This window comes from Hippopotamus amphibius, chromosome 9 (assembly GCF_030028045.1).
Source record: "Hippopotamus amphibius kiboko isolate mHipAmp2 chromosome 9, mHipAmp2.hap2, whole genome shotgun sequence".
Taxonomy (NCBI): Eukaryota; Metazoa; Chordata; class Mammalia; order Artiodactyla; family Hippopotamidae; genus Hippopotamus; species Hippopotamus amphibius.
The window spans coordinates 24,034,024-24,048,536 of NC_080194.1; the positions used below are offsets into that span (position 1 = coordinate 24,034,024).

The 14,513-nt window shown below is 39.8% G+C and overlaps 1 protein-coding gene across 3 annotated transcripts in view; it reads right to left on the reverse strand.

The window, feature by feature from the left end:
* Positions 1-14,513, reverse strand: part of NELL1 (neural EGFL like 1) — an 886,038-nt gene that overhangs the window by 649,804 nt on the left and 221,721 nt on the right. For all 3 annotated transcript variants that reach the window (XM_057749117.1, XM_057749116.1, XM_057749114.1), the window contains one exon: positions 13,966-14,065. In XM_057749117.1, coding sequence (XP_057605100.1) covers positions 13,966-14,065 — 100 coding nt within the window. The remainder of the gene's footprint in view (positions 1-13,965; positions 14,066-14,513) is intronic.

Below are 14,513 nucleotides of genomic sequence, written 5' to 3' on the forward strand. Positions count from 1 at the left end.
CATTTCTCCAAAGAAGACATACAGATGGCCAACAAACACATGAAAAGATGCTCAGCATCACTAATCATCAGAGAAATGCAAGTCAAAGCCACAATGAGGTATCACCTCACACCAATCAGAATGGCCATCATCACAAAATCTGGAAACAACAAATGCTGGAGAGGGTGTGGAGAAAAGGGGACTCTCCTGCACTGTTGGTGGGAATGTAAGTTGGTGCAGCCACTATGGAAAACAATTTGGAGGTTCCTTAAAAAACTACAAATAGAACTACCATATGATCCAGTAATCCTACTCCTGGGCATATACCCAAAGAAAACCATAATCCCAAAAGAAACATGTACCATAATGTTTACTGCAGCACTATTTACAATAGCCAGGACATGGAAGCAACCGAAATGCCCATCAACAAATGAATGGATAAAGAAGATGTGGCATATATATACAATGGAATATTACTCAGCTGTAAAAAGGGATGAGATGGAGCTATATGTAATGAGGTGGATAGACCTAGAGTCTGTCATACAGAGTGAAGTCAGTCAGAAAGAGAAAGACAAATATTGTATGCTAACTCACATATATGGAATCTAAAAATGGTACTGATGAACTCAGTGACAAGACAAGAACAAGGACGCAGATACAGAGAATGGACTGGAGAACTTGAGGTTTGGGGGCACAGGGGGTGAAGGGGAAGCTGAGACGAAGTGAGAGAGTAGCATAGACATATATATACTACCAACTGTAAAATAGATAGCCAGTGGGAGGTTGCTGTATAACAAAGGGAGTTCAACTCGAGGATGGATGATGCCTTAGAGGACTGGGATGGGGAGGGTGGGGGGTGAGTCGAGGGAGGGAGGGAATACAGGGATATGTGTATAAAAACAGATGATTGAACTTGGTGTACCCCCAAAAAAATAATAAATAAATAAATAAAATTAAAAAAAAAAAAAAAAAAGAAGTCACTTGTTAACCTAACAGTCATTTCTTAGTATGTGACAAACCCTTTGTGGCTTTTAAGATCTATTTTGTTTCTTTGGTTGATCGTTTTGTTTAGTTTTGTATTCATTAACTTTAAGGCATTTAGGTGTGAATTTATTTTTATTTAATCTTCCTAGAATTCCTTGGGATTCTTGAATCTAAAGATTAACTTTTATCAATTTGGAAAATTCTCAGGTATTTTCTCTTCAAACATTCTCTCTCCACCATTTTCTCTATGCTCTCTTTCTGGAATTATAATTAGGTAAATATTATTCCTTCTTTCTCAAGTTCTCCTCCATGTTACTTAGACTTGCTTTAATATTCCCATCTCTTTTTTCTATGCTGAATTCTGTTTAACTTCCAGATGTATCTTTTGGTTGACACTCAAGTACTGTTATGTTCTGTTTCAGTCATCCATATCATCTTTATTTTACTTATGTTTTTATTTTCTAGAATTCAATTTCTTTTTCAGTCTCCTTGGTCAAATTTATAGTCTCTTATTCTTTCATATTTTAATGTTCTTTTTAAAAACACATTAGACACATATTTTATACAGATAGCTCCAGTGTCTTCAGTTTCCTGATTTTACTAAAGTAAAATCAGCGTTGATTTTACAGCTTTGTTGTTTCACTGAGTATCATGCATGAGGACTTATTTCCTTGTGTTTTGAATGACTTTTGCGAGCCCATATTTTTTAGGATTTAATCCATGGGAATTATTTGAGGTTTGGGCTTTAAAACTGCATTTCATCAGAGAGGATCTGTGTTTGCTTTCATCAGGTGCCTGAGGGAACTATCAACCCACAATCACTTTAAACTACATTTTGCCTTGGGGCATAAGGATTGAGCCACACAGGTAGAATAAATTTAGGCCCTAAGTTTTCAGGAATGCACAATTTTCTCTGCTATACTCCCTTTCTAGAGTAAAGACTGATAGGCAAGTCTCCTCTTACAGAGCAGATTTTTCCTAGTCACCTACTGAGGATTTATCTTTCAAGGTTCTTGATTATGCAACTCACACCAGCCCTAGGCTTTATCTCCTGTCTACTTCAACAGTGTCCATTAGAAGTCAGATTCTACCACCAGGGATTAGAAATTGCCCTCTGGGCAAATGCCAACTCCTGTGTACTTTCTTATCTCAATAGAATCACCCTTTTTCAACATTTCTGGTCTTTGACTTTTTTTACTCCTACTTCTATTACCAGCTCCACTAATTCCCCCCTACCGCCGCCACCAAATTTATATGTTACACAGCATTTTTAGGTGAACAAGAAGGAATAGGTTATAACCACCACAGTAATTGTGAAGTTCAAATATAAGATATATAAAGGTGCTTTATCATCTTTAACTCAGTACGTTTCAGCAAATAATAATTATACTGCTACATCACATATTGCAGTCTCATAGAAAACAATTGATCTTGGAGAGGAGATCTAATTTATAATTCAGGATATATACTAATAAACACAATAAATCACTTTCTCTATCTAGGTGCATATACCAGGAAAGGACAACATCAGTGATTCTCACAGTGTTCCTCAAAGTCTTGGGCACAGATGAGTTGAAGGGTAGGGCTTAAGTCTCCCACCCCTGATTCAAATAGAATAGCTTTGCTTTTATATTTTTGACATAGTGATTATGTGAACAACAGTTTCTGGCTTTAAAATATACAGAAAACACTGAACTATATAAACTCCAAGTTTATTCCTTTTGGTAATAACATTCTAGGATTTTTTTTTTTTGAAACAGATATTTAAACCAACACTCTATAGACCATACTGTCTAAAAGATAACTCTTATTAAATAATCATATTCATGTACCTATAATATGTCTGGCATTACACTAGATTTTAAATGGGGATAATAGTATACCTTGCTAATATGTGTAGGAAGAGTTAAATGGGCTTATCCATATAAAGTGCTTAGAGCAATGATTGATACATACTAGGAGGTCACTAAATGTTCGCCACTGTGATGAGAACGAGAGTGATTATGATAATGTTGACAGTGACTAAAGTTCAAAATAACTTGATGGTAATACTGCTATCCTCAGCTTCAAGATAAGAAAAGAGAAGTTCAAACTCATCACTATCTAGCTAGTAAGTGGAGATGCCAAGATTTTAAATTAAGTCTGGTGAACTCCAAGGCCCATGTACTTTTCCTATATCTTCTCACATAGCAAGCCTAGCAAAAAGGAAGAAAGGAAAAGTGAAAGATGTAGATACTCCTTGTGACATTGGAGGGTGGATCCACAGGCTTAGGGGAACACAGTATCACATCCAGCCTCACTGGACCTGGTAACTGGTGATTGCCCCCAATCAAACTCAGAGGTAGAGCTTAACTTGTTGGAAATGTGAAACCTCTGTCAGTCAAGACACTTCTACAAGGACTTGAAAGGCTTATAATAACCATTAAAAGTACTTGATGTTTTTTCTAGCAAAGGGACGATTTTTAGACACCATAGCTTTCTTTGCCAGAGGAAATGCCTGGACTTCCCAAGTCAAAATTGACCAATAATTAAGTTGTCACATTTTCTTTCATTATAAAGCTTGACTCAAAGTCATATGTGCATCTTTTGGTACATGGCTATTTTTTTCTTTTTCCTTTCCAGGAGACTGCAACTGTCCTTCTCCTTCCACATGCATTTGACAGGCTAGAACAAAACCCCTCAAACACTGTTGATTTTCCAAAGCATATCTCTCCATCAAGCATGTGCCATGTCAATTCACAATGCAGAGAGTTGGGTCAATTTCAAGGACAATGAAGGGCATGTGAGACAAACCAACCTTATGGACAAATCCACTTTGGTGGGGACTCACCATTGTGCCAAAAAACATGTGGGTTTTTTTCTTTTTTTAATTAATGCAGGCCTTCATTCAAGCAATATTTATTCAGTGCCCGCTTGCCTTCCTGTATGAGTAAATAATCATCTGCTCAGTATTTATGGGGCACCTACACTGTGGACACAGCACTATGCAAGTTCCTGGGGGCAATGTTAGGATGTTTGAGACACTCCCTGATCACAAGGAAATTAGAAACTCTAAGGGGACAGAAGCCAAATACAGGGGTTGTTAAGTAAGATGTGAGCAGTACAAATTATCATAGCATTTCAGAGAAGAAGAAATCCCTTCTAGATGATGCAAAACTTGACCTTTTTAAAAAAAAGAAAACTTTTACTGAGATATAATTGACATACAATAAACTGCATATATTTAAAGTGTACAATTTGATTTTTCTTATTAGTAACGTATTTATGACAATCCCAATTTTTCAATTCATCCCACCCCAACCCCCCCTGCTTTCCTCTCTAAAACTTGACCTTTGATTCGTCACAGGTAGAAAGGGGTAAGACACAGATCCTAGTGAGAGGAATGGGACTCCAACCCTTGAGGAAGGGTAAGTTTGAAGAACCTCAAACAGTCTGGCACAGTTGTAATAATGATTAACATCTACTGAGCACGTTAATATATGCTAGGCACTCAGTGAAGTGTTTTGGATACGTTATCCCATTTCATTCTATTCACAACCCTATGAAACTGATGTGGCAATTGAAGCTCAGAGAAGTTAACTGCACTTCTGAAAGTACAGAGCCAGGGCCCAGGTTTGACTGAGGCCAGGGTTCTTAATCAAAAAGCAACAATTTTGTAAGCACTCTACACTTCAAAGGATAAAAAAAGATATGCTTTTTTGCATGCACAGATTCAAACAGACTACATTTTAGATTTCTTCTCTTTCTGTATGTGTGTGTGTATGTGTGTATGTGTGTGTGTGTGTGTGTGTGTGTGTGTGTGTGTGTGTGTGTGTGTGTATACATATATATTCTCCTGGGCCATTCCAAATATTCTTTAAAAATCCTAACTCCAATCACTCCAACTTCTTTAAGTCAGGTCTATGTCTGACTCATTTCTTTTAACCAAGAGTTTCCCACACAAGGATAGATGGATGGATGGATGGATGGCTTATAGATAGACAGAAAAATGGACAGGCAGAAATATGGGTGGTTAAATTAATGAGTGAATAAAGATAAGAATGAATCTACCGTGGCATTTAATGCCCCTTCTTAAGCAACTAGAAGGCTAATGTGACTGGTTTGCTAGTCACCATTTTTCTTTTTTAAAACACTTTTACTGAATTATAATTTACATACCGTAAAATTCACCTCTTGTCAAGACAAAGTTTGATGATTTTTAATAAATTTACACAGTAGCACAGCCATCACCACAACTGAGTTTTAGAACTGTTTCATCACCCCAGCTGGTCATCTTCGTTCTTCAAAACCCACCCAAGCAGAGTTAGCTGCCAAGTCATAAATCCTCAATTACCTTTCTACATTTCAAAATCCTTCTAAAGGTTTTGTCTTTCTTATCTAATGTGTCTGAATAGCATGGCATCTACGATACAGATCCTTCCCTTCCAGATATTTGTCTTCAGTTGCTACCTACAGTCTTTTTCTCAAGTTCTCTAGCTAGCTCTTGGTACAATTTTTTCTTCAGCTGCCAGTTATCAACGCAGACTGATGCATGAGATTCTTCAATGTCACCCTCTTTCCTAAATCAATGTCTTTTTTTCTCAGAATTAGGAGCTGTGACCAGTTGTAGAATACACGCGCACGCACACACACCTACCCAATATTCATGTTCTTTTACTTGAATATTTTTAATAAGTGGCTCTAGAATCTCCAGAATTAGTGTCCTATAATTAGAAGTACACAGTGACATCTATTAACCAGCACTGGCCCAAATACAGAGAACAATTTTATTATAAAAGCTGCTATTTATTGACTTCTTCCAACTTGCCAGACACAGGGCTAAGCATGTTACACACCTTATCCAGGTAAGTAAGTGAAATCCTCACAGAAACCCTAAAGGTTACTATTATCCTCACTTTACAGATGAGGAAAATGTGGCTGGGACTAACTTATCCAAGGTAACAGAGCCAGGAAGTGGCAGAGTTATGATCTGACTCAAGTTCTTGTTAAGACTAAGAAAATTATTATTTTGTGGTTTAAATACTTTGGGGCATAGACAACTATTAATAATTATTCTCTAATGATGTTTGTGGATCTCAATCCTTGCTACGCCCTATAAAAATTTTTGAAATAGGCCCTTTTAGAACACAAGTCCAGGTTCTGCCAATCTGTTCTTAAGAAAAATTGAGATGAGGCCAATGCTTGTGCCCAATCATTTCTGGCCTCTGGTTGAGAACATCCAGCCTCCCCTAGAAGCAATAATAAAGGCTCACAATGCTCTCTAAAAGCAAAGGAAATAATACTGTCTTGCATATCCCACTTTACATATTTTATGTCATTATAGCCATGGCCACTTGACATTCCATTTGCATGTCCTCAGAGGCACCTCAGGGATTACTCAGCTGAAATTGATCTTAACTCCCAAATCCAGGCTCCCCAAGTTCTCCATATCCATCTGCAGCACCTTTATCCACTTAAACCATCCTTTTTTTTTTTTTCCTTTTTAGGAGTCATCTTTATCCTCTTCCCTCAAATACCTGCCCATCCCAAGTTCTATTAATTTTATTTCATGAATATCTCTGGAATCTATCTTTTTCTCCTCCACTCCATGGCAATAAGGAAAACCTATCCTACTCCAAACAATTATCTCTCAAACGGGCAGCACCTCATTTGCCTTCCTGTTCCCCTTTTTGCCTATCTCTAATCCATTTTCCCCCACAAACGAATCCTTTTAAAACATAGATTGGGTCATGGTCACCCCTTAAAAATCTTCCAAGGGCTTCCCATTTCACTTTAAAAAAATACAAAATCCTTAACTTTGATCTGAAGCAACAAACAATGCTCTCCCTGTGTCATTCCCCTCGAATAGTATCAGCCTTTATTTTAATTCTTCTAGTATTGTAACCTTTTTCCTGATTCAGGGTCTTTGCAAGCTTATCCCACCAACTCAGAACATTATGACACATCCCTGCCAGAATAATTTCTACTCAGTTGTCAAGTCCCAGCTTAAATATAATCTATTCAGAGAAGGCTTTCTTGTCCATCAAGTCTAAACAAACTCCCGTTACTCTATCCCATACCACCCTATTCTTCTTGTTCATAGGAGGTATCACAATGACTAAGTACGTGTTAATTTCTGCGTTTATTCGTCGAATGTCTCCACATTAGAAGCTCATTTCTTCAAGGGAAAGGACCCTGCAAGCTTGTTTCCCTTGTGCCTAAGGCAATATCCAACACATTATAAACACTCAAATATTTGCAGAGCTAATAACTAAATCCTCAGTCTTGCAAAACTAGAATTGAAAGAGTGTTTTGAAGATGAATAAACTAAGGCTCAAAGATGTTAATTACCTTCCTTGTGGTGATACAGCTAGTAGGCGATGAGTGAAATAGAGGTATAAACCCAAATATTATTCTACTACCCAGTCTCTCTCCACCACTCTACATGACCTCCCAGCCATGATTTTAATCATTAAGGGGCATTCAAGGAATGCAGACCCTGGCCTGAAGAGACCAGTACTCCATCCGTCATTAGCATTTTCTAGTCGTTGACAGCCTCGAATCTTTCCAAAGGAACAAACCTTGTTTCTTTCTCCAGAACACAGTCCATTATTACTTGATGCTTAGGGACTAAAAGTCAGAAGAAAAATTCCATCACACAGTAGATCACCATCCATGGATGAGATACCAAGATGAGTAAGACCCACTTGGAGCTTATTTACACTCAAGTGGTGGAAATGAGCAGATGCTCAGAGGAAGACACACAATCTGCTGAAATGGGATTCCAGGTTTTACTCCAACCACCTCCACAGTTTTAGTTCCTGCCAGAGGTACCATTCATTCATTTGACAAATATTAAGTCCCTGCCATGTGCCCAGCCACTGTGCTAGACAATAGGGATTAACAGCGTAAACATGCCCTTGTTCATCTAACGCTCTAGCAGGGATAGCTACTGTTGAGTGCTGGGTTACAGGAGATATTGTGATGGAGAGAAGTAAGGTGCTTCCAGAATGTATCACAGAGAAGAGTCCTAACACAAGGTATCAAAAGGAGATGTGAGGGATGAGTGAGGCTGGCTGGACAAAGCATAGCGAATTCCATCCCAGAGAAGAGCATGTGTCCACAACATGATCAAGGAAATTACAGAAGAAACATAAATGTTGGGGTCATATTTTCTCCTCTCATTGGGAGCCATCTAAAATTTGAACTCCCCTTTGTGGCCCTGAACCTAGAGTTCTATTGCCAGTGAAACACCAATCACACTTTTAAAACTCTTTGCTTTCTTTAAATCCAATGGCCTAATCTGCATATAATAAACCTTGCCCATCATAATGAAGCCCCCACACTGCCACGCTCCAGATATCACTCTGTACCCTTTATAATTACAGCAAACCACCCACCTTTTCTGCTTCATCTCTGCTTTCTACATCCAATGATGGATAAGCATCTTTATGATTTATTACTATGACTTCTTCCACAGCAAGGAATGAATAGGTCACGAACGCTGGGCAGGACTTAGTTTCTCTAAGATAAAGTTTGATTCCACATTGCACACCACTGTTCGCCCTCAATCTCCTGCCCCTAACACATGCCCCAGAGGTCAAGCAGGTTACCTTTGAAATGACAGAAAACCTGAAAATGCACCCCAGATTTCTCTACTCTAACTCAAGTTCTAGAAAGCCAATACCCCTTACATCACTCTTGCTTGCCCAAACTTGAAAGTCACAAGGAGCAAAGGTAAACTGAGTACAATATATTCCCTGTGCCTTGTTGGTATGGAGACAGCTTCCCGCATGGACTGGCCCTATAGGAGCGATAAGGCCCAAAAATCCTTTATGGAAGCAGGATGCCCTAATACACTCCCCAACCAACATACATACCACAGAAGCCTGGGCCCTGGAGGGGTGAGAACATTCCTTTAGCTCCTGTGGACAGGGGGTTGTGACATCAGGATGGGCCTACTAGAGACAGAGCTCTGGATTCTCACAGGTTCTATCTTAGAAAGTAACTGACCTTCCTACAACAGTCAACACTTAAGGGTCTTCCAGTCCAAGGCAGGCAGCCTGGCCTTAGTTTCAGGTCTTCTGTCTGGGGCGATGTGCCTCCTTCCCAAGGCTCCCTGAGCCCAGATCCACTGTGGCACTTTCAAGAACACAGAATCCAAGGGCTCCCCAAGACTGTACTCGCCTCCACATGCCCTCTGTTCCCAACCTCCACAGTGGAGCATTAGCCCTGTCATTCCAGTGCCCACCATGGCCCATGGCTGCAGGTATATTGATCAGATTCCATCTACCAATATGCAGAGGACCTGACCCATCTACAAACTGCCCTTGCCTCTGTTAGGCACTAGCTTACCTGCTCATTAAGTGCCTCTTTTCATTTCAACTACACTGAAATCCTCTAACACCATTTCAACTACAAATTCACCTAAGAGGAGGACGAGGACTAGAAAAAAGAAAATCATGCGACACCAAGACTGTTTGGGAGGATTTAATTGAAGGGCATAAAATTTTAAATAGTACAAATAATCTCAACTAATGTCAGCCCAGGCCAGATGACAAGGCAAGAGAGCATGAATTAAAATTACAGCTAAACACGTTGGGAACAGATGTCACAAAGAACTTTTTCCCTAACACTGAAAATTTTAAACATTCAGCAAAACCCTCCAAAGTCATTGGCAACACTGAAGATACAATTAAAGCCAATTATGAAGGGAATAAAACCCTAAGGAGTGTATCAAGAATTCTGGGGTGGGCCGAATGATGGTGTGTTTTTCTGCAGCGATCCTGTGACTACACGGCTGAGTTGGCTTTTTCCCCCATTTAACTGAGAGCACTGATGAGTCATGAGCAACCTTTTTTTCTGCTGGCGCTACATCCACGCTTTTATTACTTCTTCCCAGGCAGAAGCATAGATGTCACTCCGGTACCCACTCCCCCTTCTCCAACCCGCGTGGCCTTACACTTAAGGGGACGGGCTCCTGCTATAGCCATTACCTCAAGGTAATGATGAGGGTAAACAAATTTCATGCTGCCAGCACAAATTGTCCTGAGGCATCAGAAACTGCATCAGTGATTAGGGCTGTTCTGGGTGGTGCTGCTGGTGACTGAGACCTTGGACCCCAGCAATCCCAAAGTGGCCTCTCCCTGCCAATATCCATCACCTTGATCCTTTTGGCACATGTCTTCCCTAACAGTCCTACAGTTCTGCCCCTAACTGCATCCTGGCTGCACCAGTAGCCCTATGGATTTAACCACCTGTTCAGCTGATTACCTTCATTTTTCCCTAAAGCGTAGAGAAATTAGTCACAGCATTTGTCTAACCCAAGATTTGAAGAGGCAAGGTGTCTGAGCACCAAGTCTGGATATCAGTTCTGCTGATACTATCAACAGTGTGAATCAGCCAGAGCCTGTTACTCTTAACTCGAAGGTCTTAGGTCTGACTCCCACAAAAAGAAAAACTCAGTATAAAGCTACAGTCTGCACCTCTCTCCTTGAATAGAAGCAAGGAGATCAGGGCAGCTGTATCACCATATAAGAAAATGGGCATGACTCAGGAAAAAAAAATTAGCTTCAAAAGCAAGCCAACAAGTTATGTTTTGAGGAAACAAGTTATAACTCCGTAAAATGGGTCTTAACACTATTCCACAGATGAAACAGAGCCTTCAGCTGGTATTGAAAATAATTTAACTCAACGTCACTGACATGAAAATGACAGGACTATTCTATGTGGCAGAAATATAGCTTCATCCCTCCCTTTTCTCTGACATTTAAAGACTTGATTCATAAAATGTAAGCATTGAAACAAGCGTTATTTTTTTTAAAGTTGTAGAGCTTTATGGAGACTATTTAATCAACCAGTGGGGATCAGAAAGCAAAAAGCACCCTGTGCGCTTTCGCAAATTCCAGTCTCAGCCTAATGAAAATAAACCTTGGAAAACTTCAAATCTCCAAGCAGGCATGAGAAAGGTTTTGACTCAGATTTCTGAGCTATGATACTGAGGGTGATTTCCCTCCGAATAATGACCAGACATTCCCAGAAAGACCGAGAGAGATGATTATGTTAATTGAAGGGCCTTCAGGGCAGGTACTGAAAGAGGCTACAGCCACTTCCGTGTCTGTAATCAATAACATCAGGGTGGCAGAAACCACACAGTGGAAATCACACCACAGTGCTCATCCCTGAAATAAGCATTTCAGGTTGTCACAGTCCCATCTCTCTGCTCGCTTGCTGCCTGCCAATCAGGAGACAGTCTCAATCCACCAAGCAAATGGTACAGCCTTTCCATATGCTGGGTGAAAATTACTTTACATAGAAATTGAGTGTTTCTCACCTTTTCATTACTTTCTGGTTTTAAGAGGGGCAAGGAGGAGGGGGAAGGAGAACTGAATAATGTGCCTTAGAAGAGGCCCATTGGGCTTTCCTAGTCTTGTCAGAATCAAAACTGTTCAACCCCTCTCCCCTCATCTTCCAAGACTCCACTCAGAAAATACGAACACAGAGGAAAAGGCAAAAGACAAACAGAAGTCACAGGGGAAAAATATTTCCCACAATATTGTGAGAGACTCTTAGTTAGGCTACTGTTAAGGATGCTCTTGGGAAATAAATTGGAGTTAAGAAAACACACAGAGTAAAATTCACGGAGAGCACAGGTCAAGACAATGGACCTCAGAGCTCATCTGGATGGATTTTTTTTGTTCATCACCCCATAAATTTTATATTTTCATGAAAAAGAGGACACCCCGCTGCCCGAACAAATATCCTTTTCATTTTCTGACTGTCCAACGTGCAGAGCAAGCCCCAAGATGCGGACAAATGGACTGAATGTTCTGGACTCCTCTCTGCTATGGGTCAACGGGAAAGGAAGTAATGATGGTAAATGGTGCTGAAAAGGGCTTTAGTCAAAAATAATGTTTTTTTTATTCCAGGGTCTGAATTCTGAGATAGGAATAAACAGGAGAAACCTAAGAGAATCCATATACTCAATCGGTTTCATTCAACCAGCTCCCCAGGAAAAGACAGGCTCCCCACCCTATCTTTTCTGAAGACATAAGCTGGTTCCTGTTAAAAAGTAGACTTGTCAAGGGATGTAAATAATTTCCCCACTCACAGACACACACACCTCCAAGATAACCATCAGCTGCCAGATAAAAGAGCTGGTAGTTTCCTGGCTGAGAAGGAAACAGGTGAGAGGAAGAAGAAAATCCTTAATTGTACAGATTAGCCCCGGCTATGATCTCATCTATGAAGCCCTATTCCTGCCTCCCACTCTTCCCTCAAAGCTGAGTCAGCTTTGGTAAAAGCCACCAGGTCACTAGCAATGGGAGCCTTGAATGAGTCAACTTTTCAATGAGAAGTCACATCTCTCAGCATCTTCATTGATAAAAAAAGTTTCTGCATTCCCGAGAAGTGCCTAGCAGAAGCTGTGGCACCTCGTCTATTGTAAACTGGGTGAGAGAGCAATGAAAATCTTCTTGAGTTTCTGTGGGACAATCAATGATCCTGCTCTAATGAAACCATAACTCAGAAAGGATTTCCATAAACTGAGTTCCACTTGGCACCTTAACAAATAGCAAGTGATAGATTTTGCATTAAATTATAAGACCTACCTAACAACCCTATCAATTACCAATAAATGCATCCCTCTGAAATTTCCAGTCAATCTTTAGTCTTTCCAAAGCTTCCCAGCTGCAAATACACGTGTAGCCAGGAAAGCAGATAAATCAGGGGAGATACTCTGATGGCGTACCATGAATTCTAACAGCCATCTGTGGCTATCCAAGCACAAAGTTCTCCTGGGAACTATACCGAAACACAGCACTCTCATGACTAACCCACAAAGAGAAATCTCAGCTTAGGCTGAAAACACACTATGATCAAATATACACCTTTATATATCAGAAAGTACTAAAGGAGGGGTCAGTGAATTATGAGCTGCCACCTATTTCTCAAAATGAAATTGTAATGAAACACGGCCACCGATTTATTTATTTTCCTATCACCTACGCCACTCTGGCAATACAACAACAGGGGTGAGTGTGGACTAGAAACTCACCCAATTTGCAATGGAAACCTTCTGGCCCCCAAAAGCCTAGAATATCTACTTTGCAGCCCTTTACAGGAAATATCTGCCAACACTTGTACTAAAGAAAAGAAAGAAAAAAGTAAAATATGATATAACCTGAGGTAAACTGCTACGCCCCTGGGTTCTTAACTCTAGAAGCTTCCAAGGTAAACCAAAAAAGGATCTAACTCACTGGATATGTGAGAATATAGAGAAGACTGTGTGGTGGGTAGAGGTTCAAAATAATAGCATTGAGCTGAACTGGATTTGTTTTGTAAGATTTTAAATAAATTTTACATTCTCCTAATCTCTTTAATTCTGCCCGGGTGAGAAGTTTCAGATAGGAAGTGATATTTGCTCGGAGGATTTGAAGAAATAAGAATAAATTTGGAAAAGAGGAGAATTTCAGGAAGAGGAAGCAAAATAATTTCTGCTCACGCATTCATTAGCAGTTAAGTGTTACTTACTTGAAGCTTTTTCCCTTGCAGGAAGTAAAAAAGTTGTATATAAATCTATGAGTAAGGATTTGGTATATGTCATCCTCTGGCAGACAGGGCAATTGGCCCATGGAAAGAGCTGATAAGAATGTTTCCCAATCCCACTCGTGAGAAAAAAAATGTAATAATAATGATAATGGTTCTTATAATAACCATTATCACAGGAACTATCCTTATCATTATTACAGGAACCATCATTCATATCTATCACATGGTAGGCACAATGCTAGGTACTTATGTATTATCCCATTTAATCCTCACAGCAGTCCTATGAAGTGGATAGGATTATTATCCTCCTTTTACAACTGATAAGCATATAATGGAGGACACTAAATAGGATATACACATTTCAAAGTAGCAGAGTTTTGGACCAATGTTACTGTCATCACACTATTCATTAAACCTTCAATCCCTGCCCTCCACCCCACCCCCAGCCAAAGCCCCATCACCAAGCCCACTTACCTCTGCAGACACTGCAGCACTGATTCTCTGGGAGAATGTGATCCTTCTCTGAGCAGTTCAAAGGAGGGCACACTTCCGTAATTTTTACTAAAACTCCACCCTGCAAGCCAAATAATCAGGAAACAAAAAAATGTTTATATTTTTAGTTGCTGATCCAAACATATAATGCTCATTGTTAACAGCCTGCGGTGATAACCTAGAATAATTAACAGGACTCCCAGGAATTCCACAATCATGACACAGTCGCAAATTAAATTGATGAGACTCCTGGAAGAGAAGGCCAATTTCCCTTTCTGTATCAGAAGAGCCTCAATGTCAACAAATGGTTTTTTTCCTTTTTTTTTTTTTTTTTTTTGTTTTTAAATGAATGGTTTTTGAGTATCTTCCAAGCAGCAGAATGTCACTGACAGTATAGAGCTGGTAAATTTTTAACAATTGACTGTTGGATGGGGGAACCCTAAGGTTAGCATTTGGGGTGGCAATACCCTGACATTGTGGACTACCGGCATGACATCACTGACCATGAGTTGGGAAATTATGCACAATGA